Below are 19,379 nucleotides of genomic sequence, written 5' to 3' on the forward strand. Positions count from 1 at the left end.
GCTCAGGCTTGGACAGTTTCCTGTGCTTGCCACACACAGCCTGTTTCTTCGTGTGCTATTACCTAAGAACAAGGGATATTAAAAAATGGTCCCTGGGACCTTTGAAAGAGCAGGCGGTCAACTGACTCCAGTGATGGGACCGTGGTTGGGATATTAGCAGGAATTGGCACAAATTGAGGGAGAAGATGGTCTGGCAGCAACCCCGGGCCACCAGCCACTCAGCCACTCGCACAACCACAGAAATTAGGAGCCAGATGGGACCTGTTCTCTCTCTTTGTATTACAAGTGAGGAAACTGAGGTACAGAGTGGTTACAGGATTTGCCTGGGATTCCCACAGTTAATTTAATGCTGAGCCAAAACCAGAACCCAAGCCAGCCAGCCCATGGCCACTGACGAGTTACTGAGTGCCCAAGCTCATTTTCCTGGCCCCTCATTCCCCCCCTTTCCCCAGAACGACTTCCTGGTGAAATGTTTCAGTGAATCTCAACTCTAATTAGTTGGAACAACAACAAAAAAAAAGTATATTTGCACTTAGAGCTGTTAAATTTAATTAAAGTAAAATAAAATGGAAAAGTCAATTTCTCAGTTGCAGTAGCTTCATTTTGAGTGTGTAGCAGCCACGTGTCACTGGCGGCTGCCATATTGGATCATGCAGGTCATAGGCCATTTCCACCCTTGTGCGCAGTTGGACGGCACTGATAGAGGATGTTGCGGGGCATCACAAGAACAGCAAAGTAAGATGGAGAAGAAAGTATGGGAATAATAAGATTATTAGTAGCTACCAGGGAGATTAGCCATCTTCATTCAAAACTTTTCCAAGACAGGGCATCTTTTTGTGTTGTTTTGGGGTTGGTATAGCTTCTGAAGGTGGCATTTTGTCTTCTTTTTTCAACATTTTCAAAATTATTTATAGCCAGTTGGCATTTCTCTTACCCATTTTGTCAATTTGTTATTCTTCCTTTTGTATGGATAAAGGAGATACATGGCAGAAAGCTGCTGCCCGTGATGAAAGAATAGAAGGAGCAGTTCTTTCATTTGCGGTCTCCGAAAAGAAATTTGCAGTCACTGGGCCTTCTAAGAGCTTGTTGTCCTGGAATTAATAACAACAATGAAAATGCACTGAGTGAGTTATTATAATTTCTATAATATTTTGCTGCGTAGAGGAACCTCATAAGATTTTTGCATATCCTCTCTTGATCTAGCTCTCTACCCGAAAATAGAGTAGGGAAGTAGGTCAGTGCCTGTGCTAAAAGCGAAGAGTATGCACTCTTATTTTTTTCCCCCAAACATCGTTACATTTTCATCTTGGCTCTGAGACTGATACCACCGGTTCCCGCTGGCGTAGTGCTCTCTGACTTGTGGTCCGGTGCCACATGGCATCTGTCCTGAAGCAGCCTTATAGTTGGTTTTTCGCCAAGAGCAAAAGCAGAATTGGCGTCCAGGAGAGTATTGTAGTTTGCAGGTGAGATGCCAGCAGAGATGCACGAGCTGGTGTCTCAGGCCTGCAAGTGAGCACTGAGTCCACAGGGAGCATCACCCTAGAGAAACCCAGTCCATGGGATATGAAGCAGTGACAGCTGGCCTTTATATTGTGCTGTGTCCAGATTCTGTTGACACTTCTTCTTAGGGGTGTGACATTGGAAAAGTCACTTTCCCTCTATGACTCTCAACTGCTTCATTTCCAAAATGGAGGTAGTAATTTCATCTTCACGGAGCTTGTGATTCTGTATGTCCAGGACTTGGCAAAGTCTTCTGGCAAGGAGTGAGTATGCAATAAATACTTGAATTTGAATCTAAGTTCTGCACTGTACTGGGTGCTGAGGGTAGGCAGGAAGTGTAGAGAAACAGGCTAGTCTAATTTTGTAAGCCTGAGACCAGATTCCAGTAAATAGACCTTACTGAGATTCTTGCTGAGAATTGGGGGTCTCTGTTCCCATAATCACCCCTCTGTGAAGAGTGCATTGGTTCTCCACGGCCTCTGGCAAGTACCCCTGAAGGTTTAACTGTTGGACACATAATTTCTGGCTTCCTTAGAAGTGTCAACACTTGAAGCCCCATGAGGACAAAAGAAGTCAGTAAGTCTCCAGTAGAAATGAGCATCAGCCAGGAAGGAAGTTGGAAGTTCAAGAAGGAGGAGCTTGCGTGCACTGGAATGAAGTTAACACAGTTGTTGCAATGCCATCAGGATCCAGGGCAGGAGGTTCAGGAACAACGGGGATCATCAGTCAGGTAGGACCACCTGTCCTACCCAGGAGTGCTCAGTCGCAAAGTTGTGCCATTGTGGTGAATTGTGGACAATAACTAGATGTGGTCAGATTAATTAAGGAAAAGATTGTTGTGCTCTTCACCGATGATGCAAATCTTTGGAAAAGTTGTTTGCAGAATGGGAAGTAGTTGGGAAAGGATGTAGATGTGGATGAGAGGTGCTCATTGGTGTGGTCCTGCAGGAATAGGGAAAGAGGAATCTCTGGAGGTGGAGACACATTGTGATTTTGGAGAAAATGTGGGTTTTAAGGTAGTCTTAATGGACTCTTAGGTTCAGCCTTTGCCCCTATTTTCCCACACGTAGAAAGAGGAAGGGTGTGTGTATGTGTTTCTTTTAATGCTGCCTTTTGGACACATGATTCCAGGGAGCCGGTAGGTCTTGTTCTTGGCCTTGTTTTCTCACAGATTTATCATGAGCTGTTTATTCTCAGCCCAAGGCATACCTGATGCGATACTTCGCCACATGTTGGTTTAGAAATATTCCACCCTTTGGAGCACACTGGGCCTCCGTTTGAATTCTACTTGTAGAATTTATAAGCTGGTAATCTTAGGAAAGGAACTTATTTCTTAGATGTTTGCATCTGGAAAATCATACTTTCTCATGAAGTTGTTATAAGGATTAGAAATAAAGCACTAGCTTAGTGTCTGGCATAAAAGTACTCACTGAAAGATGCACGTTGTTATTACTATTATTTAGTATTAGTATTAATATTATGACTTGTGTTTGAGTCCCTACTATGAAAACATTTGGATGAAAAAGTAGACTTGTGATGGTCACTCATTTCTAGTGCATCACAAGGGCAAAGAAGAGATGAATAGTGGAAACAGCTGACACTTACTAGATGCTCACTCTGAGCCACGACCTGGGCTAAGCACATGACTCTCTGGCGTGGAGTATGTTGTTCCCATTTTACAGATGAAGAGTCTGAGGCCCAGAATGGCACCGTTAGGAAGTGGTGGTGCTAGCATTCAGACCCAGAGCCCTGACGCCCCGCTGCCTCAGGAGAGGAGGTCTAAAGGCATCTGTGAAGGGTGGCCAGTGGGACAGGGATTATAAACGAGCACTCAGCGGCGTGAAGACCAAAGGGGCAAGGCGTAAGCCCTCTTCATGGTTTTTCCCTTCCGTTAGGTACCTCAGTGAGGGTGTGTCTTTCGAGAAAGTAAGAAAGGCCCCTCATTTGGAGACACACTAAGGAACCCTTGCTCTAACTTAAGATGTTAGGGCTAGCGTGCTGTCGCCTAAGTCCGCCGTTATATTAAGTGTTCTCCACACAGGCAAGATGCAGCAGCCGCATGCGTTGCACTTCCGTTCTCTGTTAGCTGAGACCTGCGGCTGTGCCTTCCTCTTTTCATTCTAGCTTATTGTCAACAGCAGTAACCACAAGTCCTTCCTGTCCCAGAAGTAAGTCTTGCCACACACTCAGCTCTCAACGAGCCGTGAGCGCTGCATTCTGTTCTGTGTGGGGCTTGCCCGAGTCGGCTCCACGGGGTTAAAGTGTTTTTATTGAATTCTCAGAGGGCGACTTGAAAAGAAGTATAGGTGCCTGGGAACAAGATAAACGATCGAGCTCTAATGTAAACAAGCATTACATTACACCTAAATTGTTGAAAGAAGATTTTGTGCTCAGTATTGTACTCAGCAGAACATTTTTTATAACAATAAGGTTGATGAGGGAAAGCTCTGAACGTACTTCAAGTTAGTCTGATTGTTTATCTCAAGGATAAAAAAATAGTGGTAAATTGGGGGACAAGAAGATGCAGAAATTGAAGCGAGGACCTAGTGAAGAGTACTTGCCATTATTTTACTCTCTGGTTTAAACTGAATTCAGGATTTCTCCTTTCTGTGGGTTTCACTGTTGTTGTTTGGTGTTTAGCCATCATTGTCTCTTTCTTTCCCCCAAGGGCTCAGGAATAGCCTAGTTCTGCAGCAAATTTAAGGTTCTCTGATGGGTTTTGATTGATTATTTTGACCAAATAAGGAACCCTGCTTAAGATCTTTGAATACCTTCTTACTGTTATCCTGAGGCTATAATGAAGTGACTGTTTGTGGTGAAGTTTTAGTCCATGTGGCCCTTTTATGACCTTTCTGCCTCCTGAGCTGGAGGTTGGCGGCTGGGGGCCAGTCATGTACACGGACGGCTCTTAGATAACGTGTCTGCCGAGTTTAAGTATTTCATTTTTGAAGGCTGAGAATCAGGAGCACTGCAAATGAATGCTGCTTAGGGCACTCGACCCTGTCACTTGGCAGAGTAGGTAGGTTTAGGGTGCGTTAGGAGGCAGGGAGGTGGAAGATAGTTTGTGGTTTTGCTTTACTGCAGCTCAGATAGGCGGGATCCAAGTAAAAAAATGAATGCCTTCATCATCCTTTTACATGACGGTGACTAGAATTGCAGATTCTAAACAAGCATTCTCTCTTTCAAATGAGGATTTTGGAAAACAGCATGAAGGAAGATTGATAGGTAAAATCTTATGGTCTTGCTCTTTATATCAGCCCCAAATATTTACTGAAGCTAGAAGGAAAAAAAGACAGACTTTCCTCTTCTCTCTCCCAAACGTGTGATTGTTTAGAACTCAAGTGCAACATCTGGATGTCAGATATACAGAGAGCAATTTATGGAGTGTGAAAGATTTGAAATATTCAGTGTCCTTTAGCGGGAACTCAACTTTCTGGGGCTGCTTTTTTTCTCTCTCTCCTCCCGGCACAAAGCAGGCAATTCTGAGATCGCCTTTGCCTGTCTGAATTAAACCCTTTGTGCCCGGGTCCCATAAACAATGTGCTTTTTAAACGAGAGCCCCCTCCCCGCCCCGGGCCCTTTTCTCCAGCGTGGGCAGCCAATCGGCTGCACCCGAGCCGCAGTGCTGGAGCACTTTGCCTTCTGAGCAGCAACAACATACTAATTTGATGCACACATGGATGCCTCGCGCGCTCTGCAAATTCATCACCGGCATCTTGCATTAGTCATCTGACGGACTGCCAAATGTTTCATTTTCTTTTCATGTGACTTTATTATTACCACCTCTCTCCTCTCTTCCAAAACCTCCCCAAAGGGGCGGAGGGGTGGGAAATCCAGCAGAAACCCAGCCCTGCCTTTCTTTCCACACGAGAGCCAGTGTGGGGCTGATAACGCTGCGAATGCGTTGATGGCAGCCTTGCCGAGCGAGACCTGCACTTAACTTGCAGCTGCCTCCCGAGCCGGGTTTCAAGATGTCCACGCCCCGGGTGACAGCCGGCGGGGCGCTGCCCTGGGCTGGGGCGGCGGTGCTGAACGGCAGCCTGCAGTGAGAGCCCGCCGCCGCTGCTGCCCAGGAGCAACCTAATGGTGCCTGTGCTTTGTTTTAGTTCATCAAATTTCCACGACTCATTAGGCACTTTGCCCCGTGCTCCTCTTCCTCCTCCTTCCGCCTCCCCGCCCCCACCCCCACCCCCGATTTTTTGTCTTCCTGTCCCTCACCCTGCAGCCCTAACTCTGGCTCCTGCTTCCCTTTTTGACAGTAACGGCACAGCCAACAAGATGAACGGCGCTTTGGATCACTCAGACCAACCAGACCCAGATGCCATTAAGATGTTTGTCGGACAGATCCCCCGGTCCTGGTCGGAAAAGGAGCTGAAAGAACTTTTTGAGCCTTACGGAGCCGTCTACCAGATCAATGTCCTCCGGGACCGGAGTCAGAACCCTCCCCAGAGTAAAGGTACAGACAGCAGCGGGGAGCACGCGCTTGGGGGCGCGTGGTCGGGGCGTGCGGGATGGGGAGGTCCTGGGCATCCCTGGGCGTCCGGGGAGTCGCGGGAGGGAGGAGGGCAGGAGAGAGCCACCCGCTACCCTTGTGCCCAGCGGCCAGCCCGGCTCCGCCCCGCGCCCCCGCCCGCCTCCTGGGCAGGTGGACCAGCTGGCCTGGGATGCGGGGAGGGAGGCGCCGCGGGAGGAGGGCGCGGCCGCGCGTCTGTCCAGGCGCGTGATTCCTCCCTGAGGTCACTTTCGAGGCAGCACAGGCTCTGCTGGGCGGAGCGGCTTGCCCCTCTGAGGAATAGTGTTCCTTAGCCTTGCATTTCAGACGCTCTTTCTACCTCTGTCTTTCGGTGACTGCCCATGTAATTACAATTGCATTTCACTTTTACATACCCTGTGGGGATCTTGAAATACCTTATAAACTGATAATCGCTGGTGTGAGGGATAAAGGTCACACTTTTAGGAGGGACATCAATTCCTGGGCTCTAGATAGGGCTCATTAAGTGAAGTGTGCCTTTTGGGGCAGGAAGTAGCACCCTAGTGGCCTTAAATAGTTAGCACGCCTTCAAAAATGCTTGTGGTTTACGCCCTCAGCAGTGGTAAGATTCAAGTGTACAATCTGGTGCTTGTGACTGCCTCCATTTTAAGATGAGGGTGATTGGGGAGGGGAGGGGGGGACACAGTTACTGAAAAAGAGGCCAGAAACCTCTGTCCAGGTTGAAGCTTCTGTGTATTGGAGTCACCCTTTGTAAGCTCTGTGCAGTTGGAATTTAAAATCTCTCCTCTGCTGCTACCACTGGGTTTCTGTCCATGTTTTAACCTTGCTTTAATAATTTTGTTCTCCGTTCTTGATCCCTTGGTCTTCTCCCCCAGGGTTCCTCCATCTCTGGGGGTCTCACAGTTTCTCTTTCTTTCTCTGCACCTTGGTATTTCTGCCCGGCCTGTTATTTTATTTCTGTGTTGCCTCTCATGAGAGCTCCTGCAAGCTCATGGTCTGGCTTGTACATACAGTTTATTTGAGCACACGAACATCACCCCATTCTGTTCCCAGAGCCTATTCCAGCCTGTCGAGGTGAAGGGCTTAAACTAAGTCATTGTGAAAACTCTGACCTTCTCTGACTGAGAAAGGTTGGGCCATCTCTTGTTCCCTATAGTTACTGAGGTGTGATAGGACTTTTTGGGTCCTTTTAAGAAATTTTAAAACCCCTAGACAATATCTATTTTATAAAGGCAAACAGACATGCCTTCAAATTATGTTTATAGCACTCTCCTTTTCTATCTCAAAACATTTCATGTAACACCAAGTGTGTTTTCAAAAGAACATATATAAGAATGTTGTTACTATATACTTGATTTTACTAGAATTTGAAAAAGGGAAAAGTAGATATCTAAAACTCAATAGGATTAAAAACATCACAAATTAGGGCAGTGCCAAGACTCTTCGTTGATCATATTCCTAAACTGTTTACCTATGTTTCCCAGAGGGAGAAGACGAGAAATTAATACTTTCACAGTATCCTACTGAGCAAAGGCAGTTTAATGCCCTGGGCTGGGGCCGAGGAGTTAGCCAGTAAGGGCCCTCCCAGCATTGAGAATGGCGGCCACGGTGCACTGGGCCAGAGGCAGCAAACCGGTGCTTGAGAGCAGTCACCACAGGTCGTCCTCGGCTAGGAAAACATGCCTCCAAATTCCAGTTCATTCAGCATTTTTTGAAATGACCTGTGACATCGTGATCAGAGCTCATTCGTGATTATGATGCCTGCTTACTTGCATTTTAGCTTTTGATGACACGTGTCCTAGTTTAGCCAAAAAGACCTTTCTCTCTGTCAAGTAAGGACTTCAACGTGGCCTGGTTCTTCCACCAAGTTCTCTTTTCCCCAGTATTCCTCTGAGCAGCATCTTTACCAGGCTGTATTTGTGACTCTGTGTTTTGTTGACTTCATTCACTAGGTCTTATAACTAACTTCATCAAAATAGTTTGCATCAGCCCAGAGTCTCAGAGGGGAAGGGAGCCCTGGTGAGGGAATTCATTTTTTGGAGCAGATGCTGGGTACCAGGCCCTATGTTCGGAGTGTTGCATATGTTTTCTCATTTCATTCTTAACGGAATCCTGAAAGTAGGTGGTCCTAGTCACATTTTACAGATGAGAAAACCGAGGATCACAAAAAGTTAAGAAATATAGCCTAGGTGAATCAGCCAGTAAGTGGCAGAGTAGAAATTTGACCACAGTTGATCTGTCTTCATGTGTTAACACCAGCTTACCTCTCAGTGAGAGGAGGCCAAAACCAGCTTTGGTTGGCTTTATTTCAGGGTTGGGCTGGGAGCCTTCTCTTTTCCCTAAGGGTTCCCAAAGCGAAAGGAAGGAATTTTGCCCTTCAAGAACACGGTTGATTTTGGTTCTATCTTTGTCCGTAGTTTTTTGGTTTTGTTTTTTTTTTTTTTTTCACTCCTGAGTTTAGATTGTACATCACTCCAACTCACAGTATCCTGGGATAGAAGTTACAGATGAAATCATTCAGATCTTACCTTTGGAAATATAGGTCAATTCCCATTACTGAACTCCAAGTCTCACATCAAATATTGCTTGAAGTACGTGGGCTGCCAGCCAAAGCTTGAAAGGGTTTTTGTTATACAGACATCTCTGTTGTAACGGCATTTGTTGTGATAGGATTGGAGCTGTGTAATGACATTCCTCTTGGAGGATTACAGCCCTTACCTGCCCGCTTAGGTTTGGAGATCAGCATCCACCACTTTTCCTTACACCAAGCCCTGTGTGTGCTGTACGTCGTTTGCGTGTTCATGGGTGAAATGCAACCCCACATTTACGTTGGTTCTGATTCTATCAACAGAATAAAATCACCTTGCTTTCCCAGGGCTGATATCAGAGCCTCAGAAATTAGAAGTTTGGAAGCTCTGTCTAAACATGGTTTAAATTACAGCAGGTTTTAGAGTGGCCTTGATTCATTGCCTTACCGACGACAGTGGTTCCCAGGAAAGAGACAAAAATCAGGCTGTTACCTAACCCAGGTGAATACGGTTTTCCCTCTCACTTTGCATTTGAGGTTCTGTTGAATCTTGAGGCATAAAAACTTCTTCTGGTTTTGAAAATATCCTTTAAGAGTTAGAGTCTCAGCTGTCTGTTTCTTCTCCCACATAAATACGTGTGTTGATTAAGCCTTAGCAACTCTGGGGAACCTGGTTAAGTAAACTCTCCCACCTACCAGGGCTGAGAGAGAGGATGTTTTATTCAGCAGTTATTGGCCGAGTCCCGACAGTGAGAAATACCATCCACGTAGTAGTTAAGAGCATGGCGTTTGAAGTCGGACAAACCTAAATTGAATTTCTGGCTCTACCACATCCTAGGTGTTGGCCTTGGGCACTTTACTTAATCTCATCTGGAAGTGGAGACAGTAAGGTTGCTGAGATGATGCAGTCACATGCTCTGCACAGAACTGGAATGTGGTGGGAGCGTCTGCAGTGGAGGTGACTCTGGCTGTTAGTCTCATCATCACTGTCCCTGAGAACCTGAAATCTAATAGGGGCAATGAGGTAGATACTGAGGTAACAGAACATAAAAGAACGTGAGATGAGAGTAAGAAAGAAATGAGTCTATTTGAACTCTGTAGGTTCGGGGAGGAATGAATAACTTCGTTATGCAGGCAGGAAAAGATGGCCTCTTGACCAAATCTTGGGGGAAAAAGTAATGATAGGATTTCAGTGAGTGAAGACTGTGTCGAACAAACAGTGCATGGAGTTGGACCAGCCCGATTCTGGAAGGGAGGTGAGCACACCCAGGGGAGTTCCAGGAGCTGAGAGCTCTTCCCGAGTTCAGAGGAAGTGGGAAATGCGGGCAATGAAATGGAAGCGGGGAGGATGAGGAGGCTGAGAGAGAAAGGCTGGGACCAGGGCCTAGAGGGCCTTACTTCTCGGGCTGAAATACTTGACTCTTACTTCTTAGACAGCCGAGGGTCTGGGAGGGTATTTTGGCCACAGGGAGGGTGGCCAGGAGCCCCATGCAGGGTTGGGGGCGGTGTGTGTGGAGCCTGGACAGAGCACTGTGTGTCATGGCAATGCAGAGGGCAGAGTTGAGTAGCACAGATGGGACCGTGGTGGAAGGAAAGGGACTTGGTAACTCGCTTGGGGCTGTGACAACCGGGCAGTTTGGCCTCAACTTGGAGAAACAGGAGAGCAGTCGGCAGGTGGGAGCAGGTGGGGAGAGGCACAGTCAGTTCAGTTTTGATCACATTGAGTCTGAGGTGCCTCAGAAGAGTCGAGAAGGTTGCAGGCCAAGGACAGCCATCGGATTTGGTCACGGGAGGACTTGGGCGCATTTCAGAAGGACAGTGGAGGTCAGGAGAGGGGTTGTGGAGCTGTCCGTGTGGGGCTATGAGTGGCGATGACCCTTTCTGATAGTCGAATCATGAAAGAAAGAGAACTTAGATAGAGCGCTTTTTTTCTTTGAAGCTGAAGAAAAAAGGACCAAGCAAAAACAGACAGTTAAAGTGCAGGGAAGACAGGGCTTAGGATCCTTAAAGGGACGAAAAGTTACTGAAGAGCACACGTGAACGGGTGGAAAGATGCTTCATTCAAGACAGCGGGGCCATTAAGCAAAAGTAACACCCGTGTGAATTTCAGTCTGATGGAGGGAGATTGACACTCCCTCCCAGAAGCCGTCGGTCTTCGCAGGAGACCATACGCTTCTCAGAAGGCTGGGTGGAATCGAAGGCTTGAGAAGAGCGGAGAAGGTGTCAAATGACTGCTTTGAGACCTCCAGTAGGGGAGAGGAAAAGGGAATTATTGAGCAGGAGGAGGGCCCAGTGACCCTTGGATGTGTCCATTTACAGGCAGCCCTAGTGGTTGTGGTTCTGTGACCGTGTGTCAGCGAGTGAGCAGAGACACAGAATCCTAGGGGACCTGGGGTTGGAGATGACCAAGAGAGATGTGGCTGAAGGTCAGGAAGGATGTTCATTGCATCAGAATGTTCTCTGAGGTCCCAGATGAGGAAGCTGGTTAAGATGAAGGATAGCTCAGGTCCAGGAGGAGAAGAGGATTCGAGGCTGGGGATGGTGAATGAAGGACAATGCAGGGGGCGGCAGGGATGGAGACATTGTCCAGCAACCCCAAACCCAGAACCTCTGACGGGTAGATCAGTTGTGCGCCTTGGCTTCTCTCTCCTGATGTTTCCATTTTAATCAATTTTATCCCAGGGTCACAGCACCCTGAAAAAACCTACTCTGTGGTGAACGCTAGCTAGATTTTTCTAAGTTCAAGCGGTCAGATGTTATTATTTTTATTTCACTGGCAGAAACTCCGAGGAGCCTGTGCTCAGTTACCGGATTAGTCCTTGGGCATCTGAGCTGGGGAGGAAGCAGACCCTTGGCCCTAAGCAGGGCCTTGCCCATTTTACTGTTTATCTTTGGCGGCTTCTCAGCCAGAAAGGGAACTAGAAAGGGGAAGTGGCTTGTGTCGACAAGCTCCCTCTGAGCTACAGGCCTGAAGAGCAGAACTTCCTTTTTTCTAGAAATGTGCTCAGAGATCATGGCATAACTACCGCGCAGCTGCAGCCCTTCCAGCACCACGAGTCCAGGGTGGGTGGAAGGAAGATCAAACTCATGGCTCCTTGGGGAGGGGTGATTACCTTTAAATCTCAGAAGAGCAGCGTTTGTGGTGGTTGTAATGCTCCTGCCCACTCGTCTCCTGGTTGGTCCAGCTGCAGTTGGCATGATGCCAGGGCCGGGCCTGGACCACGGCTTGCCTTGGGTGGTTTCATCCACAGCCCTCCTCCCTCTGCTGACCTTAGACTGTGACAGAGTATGAGTCGCTTCTTTCCTTCTTCCTGCCTTGACTTCAGTCTTCAGGAATTCATTCACAGAATCTCAGCTCATCCTCATCACTTCCCAGTTCAGTACGTTGCAAAAGTTGTCCTGGAGAATGTGATGAGATGGCCAGCGAGAGAACAGGGGAGGTGAAGGAGAGGGAAAGAAGGGTCAAGAGCACCAGCGCTAAGGGGGGAGGGTAGAGCTCAGCGGTAGAGCACATGCTTAGCATGCACAAGGTCCTGGGTTCGATCCCCAGTACCTCCATTTAAAAAAAAAATTGAAATTTGTTTAAAAAAAAAAAAGAGCATGAAAGCTAAGTGTCCCTTCACCCCAGGAACCCCAGATAGTTAGACAGTCAGGTGGAAAGGTCTACTTTCAGAACCTGGCAGGACAGCCCTGAGTCCAGAAGTTTCCTCTGTGCTGTGAGAGAAGGAAGGCAGGCCCTGGAGCCGGGGGTCTTATACCTGGGGTGTATTATCACAGCCTCGTCTAGAGAGCACCCCAAACCTCGGCACCTCTGCATGGGGATCCCTGCCTCCCGGGTGTTCCACGTGTTCAGTGGGAGAATGAATGTGGATCTTGCTGGTGGAGTCCGAAGTTGAGAGTTATAACCTGAATTCTTCTTCAAAATGTGAAAAGCTTGTCCTTTTTATTCAAGGAAGAATGTTTGGGGGCTGGGAGTGGGGAGACCTGTTTCTGTGTTTCTTGCCTTTGTTTTCTTCTAAAAGACTCTCAGAAACCTGCCTTGTGTGGTAGACATGGACTTGGAGCCAATTTATTTAAGTGCTGTCCTCTGGAAATCAGGACTTGAGAAAGAATTCAGAACACAGGAAGATGAGCCAATTTTACATTTTTAACGCACGCAAGTCAGGGAGAGGATTTCTGCCCTAAATTTCTTGCAGGCTAGGGTTGCTGCCCTAGATTTTCTGGAAGAGCCCCAGTTACGTTCATGCTGCCTCAGTGGCCCACGAGAAGGATGCATTCATCCTGAATTAATTTTGTGTCAACAGAAATCACCCTGTAACGTATTGTGACACTCTTCCATCATTGGCTGATCGAGGTCCTGCAGGATAAACATAAAATAGAGTCAATCTTTATACTCATGCAAGCACGGATCCTTACCACATCCTTGTGAAAGGTGGATTTGTTAGTTGTGGTGTATGGTTATGTTAAAAAAAAATTCAGTTTCTTGAAATGGAGTTTTGGATTATTTTGGCTCCCATTGACCACACCCATGGAACTGGTTGAGATTAACGAGAGAGCGTTGTTAAGTGAGCCTTGTTTTAAGTTAAGGTGAGAAGGAATCCCTTAAACACCCCGTACTCTGGTGCCGAGAGACTGGACAGTGCTTGTTACTTACATCAAAGGGCGGCGTCTACCCTGGCAGATAATATCTAACTTGGGTGCATTATGATCCTTCCATCTCTGGAGGGAAAAAGAGGAAGAAAGGGCAGGAGCAGGGCGATCTGGAGGACACCACGGAGCAAGCCGGTATCAAAGAAGAAATGAAATTACTTAAGGTCACTTCTGACCATTTTGTTTTCTTCTCTTCTGTCGGGGCCATCAGCTGGTCCCCAATCATCTTATCCCCGGTAGATTTGCATTTCTGGAATTAAAGGGGCAAAACAATAAAGAAAACAGGCGGGAGAAGAAAGGAGAATGGGCTATTTTTGGTAGAAATCTGCCACAGAAAGTAAACCCAGGGTTTCATGGCTTCTGTCTGTTTGAACCCCTCCAGCGCGTGTTAGAGGGTGACTGCAGGCGCGAAGTCTAGGGGATCTCACAGCTCACATTTCCTTTTGGTACATTTATGATTTGCTTGCCTGGAGGTCTTACTTGCCTTTTAGTTTGCACCCAACAAAATTTCCCCACAATAGAGATGCTCTACCATCTGTTACACAGTGGTTCTACTCTGGGTCACCATACTGTGGGGCGTTACGAAAGCAGTCTTTGGAAATCAGAAGTGCAGTTTGCTAAGCAGAAAGGGAAGTGCGATCTCTGGGGCCATGCCGTTACTCACTCTGCAACACACACGCCTTGCCTGGGGCCTACCTCAGCGTGACCCTCCCTCCCTTACTCACTTTTGCTTCAGGGACCCCAGATAGTCAGGCAGTCAGGTTGAAAGGTCTACTTCCTTCCTTCTTCAAACTTTGCTTCTAACTGAAATTTAAAATCTGCCGTAGTTACGCTACATTTTAGATGTGTTCAGAAATGCTAGCATTAAAAATACAAATAAAATCATTACATACCTTATGAAGCAGTTCATTATCCTTAATAATTCCAACCATGGAAAAATGTACCATGCTGTTAGCACAATTAGCTCCCTTTTGCTTATCTCGTGTTCATAGATTCCTTTTTTTTTTATTGAATTATAGTTGATTTACAATGTACAGCAGAGTGATTCAGTTGTACATATATATAAATCTATTCTTTTTCAGATCCTTTTCCATTATAGATTATTAAAAGATACTGAATATAGTTCCCTGTGCTCTACAGTAGGCCCTTGTTGTTTATCTATTTTATATCTGTTAATCCAAAACTCCTAATTTATCCTTCCTCCCCTTTCTCCTTTGGGAATCATAAATTGGTTTTCTATGTCTGTGAGTCTGTTTCTCTTTTGCAAATAAGTTCATTTGTATCATTTTTTTGAGATTCCACATATAAGTAATATCATATGATATTTGTCTTTGACTTAATTTAGTATAATAATTTGTAGGTCCATCCATGTTGCCTCAAATGGCATGGTATCATTCCTGTTTGTGGCTGAGTAATAGTCCATTGTGTATATCACATCATAGATTCTTAAAAGACTGAATTTCCACCCTTGGACCAGTGGCCTCAGATGCTACCAAGATTTAGGCATGAGACTTTTATTCTTTGTCCAATTTCACTGATCCCAAGACCATCCATTCTCATGTTTTGTTGTCTAATGTTGTCTGGCCCAGACCTCTTACTGGAATGGTTCTCCCTCCAGTTGGACATAAGCATGCCAGGATTAAATGAATAAATACAGAGCAATCATTCTGACCTTTAAAACCAGAGGAAACTAGAAAGGGAGGGAAAGAGAATTGGCCAAATGGGGAAAAGTAAAAGGCTAAAATAATATGAGTGAGCAACAGATTGATACGGGCTTATAGACTCTGGCAGTGGAAATGATGGATGATGGTATGTTGGCTTTTAGGACAGTTGGTCAAGAGGATGGAAAATGTTCTGACCCATGCTGTGAAATTCAGTGGAAAGTCAGTTAGAGATCAGGTATCACATTAGAGAAATTTGCAGTGAACTAGAGCAATTAAATATATTAAAGCACCAGGGTCTTCAAATGTCTGAGGATATTTTCAGATCTGCTTGGATGAGCACATGGGATGGAGAAAGGAAAAAACACACATGTGGGATGGCGGATTACGACGTGTGTGGATTTCACAAGCCCCTTTTTCACCGAGTCATGTAGACAGACACAGGGGCAGCAAGGGAAAAAGCACGTTTGCTGTAAATGCAAAAGGGAGGTATTTTGCTGAACCAGGGACAGGTTATAGCGATGAAAACTCGTGAGTCCAGGAGAATGGGGTTGGCAGTTGAAACCCCACAGGAATTGGTATTAAGATCAATAGTTTTTCACTCTCTATGTAAATGACCAAAAAAGATGTCTCTCATCCAGTCTCCCTATTCTGGCATTGATTCAAATTAGAGAAACCCAATTGGAGACATAGACTTTGGGCAGGAATAAAGGAATGTGATTTCCCCATTTCTATTAGAGGATCATAAATTGGAATTAGAGAAGTAAGTCAAAAAGATTGAAAGAGAACATCCACCCATCCCACTTTTTGGCCCTGAATCTGATCGTTATGGGATGTTTTGGGTGTGTTAGGCCCATGTCAGACAAGTACACAACCTGCATGTAAATGGAGAGCTACCTCTTCTTAATAGCCTTCAGCATCCTCTGTGGCCTCTTGCCAGCCAAATCTGTAAATTCTCGTAGACTTGTTTTTAGTTTTAGGTGGAAACACATATTTCCCAAACTCTCCATAGTTTAATGGAAACCACAACACAGACGTATAGAGAGACCAGATAATGGGGGGTGGGGAGCATTAGAAACCCGGCTTCCAACTAGTTAATGGTCCAAATGTCCCCTCAAATGCGAAACACTCCAAATGAAGATCACAGAAACCAAGTGTTAAGGAAGAAGCAATTCACCTCTTTTCACAGGAGCTTTCTCGCTCGGATGTAGGCCACGATGCCTAATATTAGGAAGTGTTATTGAAGTTCTGTCAAGGGGATGGACGCGTTCCCAAGGAGAGGCAGCAGGCCTCCCAGGGGCCCGGGAGGGTGAGCCCGTGTGGAAAGGTCCGGGAGGTTAACTTGAAAGGCCTGAGAGCACTGAGTCCCAAGCATGAAGAGAAGGAAAGGCTGTTTTCAAACATGAAAAGAGGGATTGTGCTCTCAAAAAAAAAAAGCTAGAAGAGAGAGTATGATTGAAGTCTGGACGATGCTGAAGTGCAGAGTGAGGCTGTGCAGAGATAAGGTCTTTCAATTAACGCTAAGCCCCAGGATCCCAGGGCTCAGACGTGAAATGTTGGGACGGCAGGCCCAGCGTGGAGCGGGGGCCAAGCTTTGACACTGAAGAGGTGGTGAACTCAGAGAAGAGGAAGAAAGTTGAGGAGAGGGTGGGGGCAGCTGCTCACAGTCCCCCAGGAGTGGCCCGCAGGCCCGCACCTTCCTGAGACATCACCCCTTCACTCGTAACAGGGACGTGGAGCTCAGGGTAGCCTTGAAAGCCCCGGGTCCCATTTAATGCACAGTTTCATGTAGACGAGAAAAGGTGGAAGATGGGCCCAGAAAGCTGGCCACGTGTTGACCAAAGTACCAGCCCCAGGGCAGTAAACGTCCATTAGCGCCTACAGGGTGCGAGGCATTGTGTTCGGTGCTGAGAACACAGCGGGGGCTGTGTTCTTTGACCTCAAGCGGGGGAGAGGGGATGGAACGGCGTTCACGGGAGGATGGCGGGAGTTCTTTAGAAACGTAGAGCCTGCTTTGGGTGGTCAGCGTCCACATAGGTGCGTGCGTGTTGTCTCTCTTGGAGGAGATGCTCTGGAAGCCTCAGGAGCAGAGGAGCCTGTGCTGCCCGTAGAATGAAGGTGAAGTGAGCGCTGGGGGAGCCGCAGGTCATGGGATAGTGGGAGTCTGAGGTTTTTTCTTCCCGTATCCCTATTTTCGTCCCCTCTTTTTCTTCAGTTTTAGTTTTCTTTCTTCTTTCTCCCCCTTGTTGGGGAGCTGAGGGTAAGATTAGTCTGAGTGTCACTAAATCAGCTTTGCGGAGGGGTCTCCATCAAATCAAGGGTGTGCAGTTTACAGCCTCCTGTGAGCAAAACTAAGAGGCTGGTCCTGGGCCCGTGGCCCTCCCTACCCACCCCCACCCAGGGCAACACAGTTTGTAACTCAGGTTCCTGAAGAACACGCTGACTCCTACCTGATGGAGCCACGTCCAGTTGACACTAAGGAGCAACTGATAGCCTTGACCCTCATGGGAGGCCTGTGAGTCCACGTGTGTCTTGTGTGCAGTGCACACACGCCTGTCAAACTTGGTGGTGACTCGAAGTTAGTTATTGCTTTGAATGCCGTTTCTTCAGCCGGATCTGCTTCTGCCTGCACGGCGGACTTCTGAGGAATAAATCCGTTGTACAGTATGGACTCTGCATTGCCTGGGGCGGGGCCTGGGGTGGGGTGGGAGCCGAGCAAAGGGTGGACGTGGAGTGGACCCTGGAGAAGAAGAGTCCTACACACGGTTTAAATCGGCATTTCGGGGGGAAGGGGGGGACATGGTAGCGTGAGGCCGGGGAGGGCTGGTCCCTAAAAACCACTGGCCTCCGGGGAAAGAGGCTCAAAGTCTACAAAGCAAATACTTGCAGCCCAGAATCAGAGCATTTAGAGGGCCTCCTGCAGACCCCAGACCTAAGTAGTTATTCAGAATTCTTGATCCTGATGTCCCTGGTCTTGAGGACAGCAGACTCCTTGAGAATAATTATGTGTCTGAGCAGCTTGCCCTGGCCCCCGTCCCGTGGGCGTTCTGTCACAACTGCGGGCCTCACGTCTGAGCGGCCCAGCACGCTGGGCCGTGTGTGACATCGCACTGGACTTTCTGTTGGGGGTTTTCAGGTTTGGCACCCGGACCTTTCTGTGCGATGGTTCAAAGTTGACAATGGGACTGCCACCAGCCAGATGCTCCCTCTGAGTTACTTTGATGCGTGTATCATTCTCTGTTCCCCAGCCTCTCTCATTGCCTGCTGCAGTCAGCTTTGAAGATGGCTGATGGGCACTAGAAGGGCGTTTTGTGACCTCGAGTGGACTAACATTTCCTGATGTTCATGGCAGAAGTCTCGAGGCATCCTGAACTCACCCTCCCCAAGATCACTGTCACACAGAGGCCAGTTCTTCACCCACCCCTACACTCTACAGAATCGCCCCTCATTTCAGAAGCCTGCACAGGGTAGCTCCTTGTGGACATAGTACCTTTAAGGTAACTGTTGGAAGAGTCCCCACTTTGAAAAGGAAGTAAACGTGCTTGCTAACATTGGCTTTCGGTCACATTAATAGCTCTATCTTTAAAAATTGCATTATTAAGGCTTCCCTTACGTGGGATTTACTTTCTATTGAGTAGAGAAGTATTGTAGTAATTGATACCAACCTGCACATGTTAGGAAAACAGGTTAGGTTTTCCTAACATGTTATATAGTTAATACAACCTAGCAAAAGACGTAAAATTCTTATTTTTCACTTTCTGTGTTGTTTAAAGGTTCTCCACGTCAGGTTGGTTGGTGTTTGTTTAGTTGAGTGTTTGGTTTTTGTCTGTTTATGTTCTCGTGTTTGAATTTTTTAAAAGAATTTTAGGCTGTTAAAAAGAGGAGGGCTTATTTGTATGAGTTATGAAAAAGCATTGCTTAATGTATTCGCACTGCTGCTGTGCTGGGGACATACCTGCCCTGGGCACTTCCGTGAGGCTGGAATGAGACAGACTAGCTTAGTTTCGCTCTCAAGACTGAGTTTAGTTCCTCGGCAGCAGAACAGCAAATAGGGCTTTCATTGTTTTAATCCTCCGTGTGGTGTCCATGGGACGAGGGCAGGCAGACAAGACCTTTTGAGGTGCAGGACCATCCATCTTGCCCTTTCTCTGAAGCATCCAGCAGTAACTGGCTCATTTGGGGTGAGAATGCTAACCCACCCTGGAAAGGTTGAGGAGGACCTTCCTCTGCATCCTCTGCCCCAAGTGTGGTCCTAATTCACACGGTCCCAGGAGCTGACGGAGAGAGTATTGAGGGTGTTGCCATCTCCCCCTGAAGTCAGCGCATCCTGGAGCTGCCCGTAGGAGACAATCACTATGGCTGAACAGGACAAAACCCAGTTTGGAAGAACGTTGCTTCCCAGGAGGGGTCGAGGAGATGACCTCTGAGGAGGGGGATGGGCTGTTTTATAAAGGGCTAGATGGATCCATGAACATGAACACTCCTCTCAGAGCTGCCCCCACCCCGCCCTCTCCCGCTTCCTTCCGCACGACCCAGGGAGCAACCTGGT

At 47.2% G+C, this 19,379-nt stretch overlaps 1 protein-coding gene across 8 annotated transcripts in view; it reads left to right on the plus strand.

The window, feature by feature from the left end:
* Window positions 1-19,379, plus strand: part of CELF2 (CUGBP Elav-like family member 2) — a 471,642-nt gene that overhangs the window by 314,634 nt on the left and 137,629 nt on the right. For 7 of the 8 annotated variants that reach the window (XM_074358053.1, XM_045522029.2, XM_074358057.1 and 4 more), the window contains one exon: window positions 5,760-5,956. In XM_074358053.1, the coding sequence (XP_074214154.1) occupies window positions 5,760-5,956 (197 nt within the window). Of the gene's footprint in view, window positions 1-5,323; window positions 5,587-5,759; window positions 5,957-19,379 lie in introns of those variants that run through there. The other variant, XM_074358058.1, reaches the window with a different exon arrangement.

Source organism: Camelus bactrianus, chromosome 35 (assembly GCF_048773025.1).
Source record: "Camelus bactrianus isolate YW-2024 breed Bactrian camel chromosome 35, ASM4877302v1, whole genome shotgun sequence".
Taxonomy (NCBI): domain Eukaryota; kingdom Metazoa; phylum Chordata; class Mammalia; order Artiodactyla; family Camelidae; genus Camelus; species Camelus bactrianus.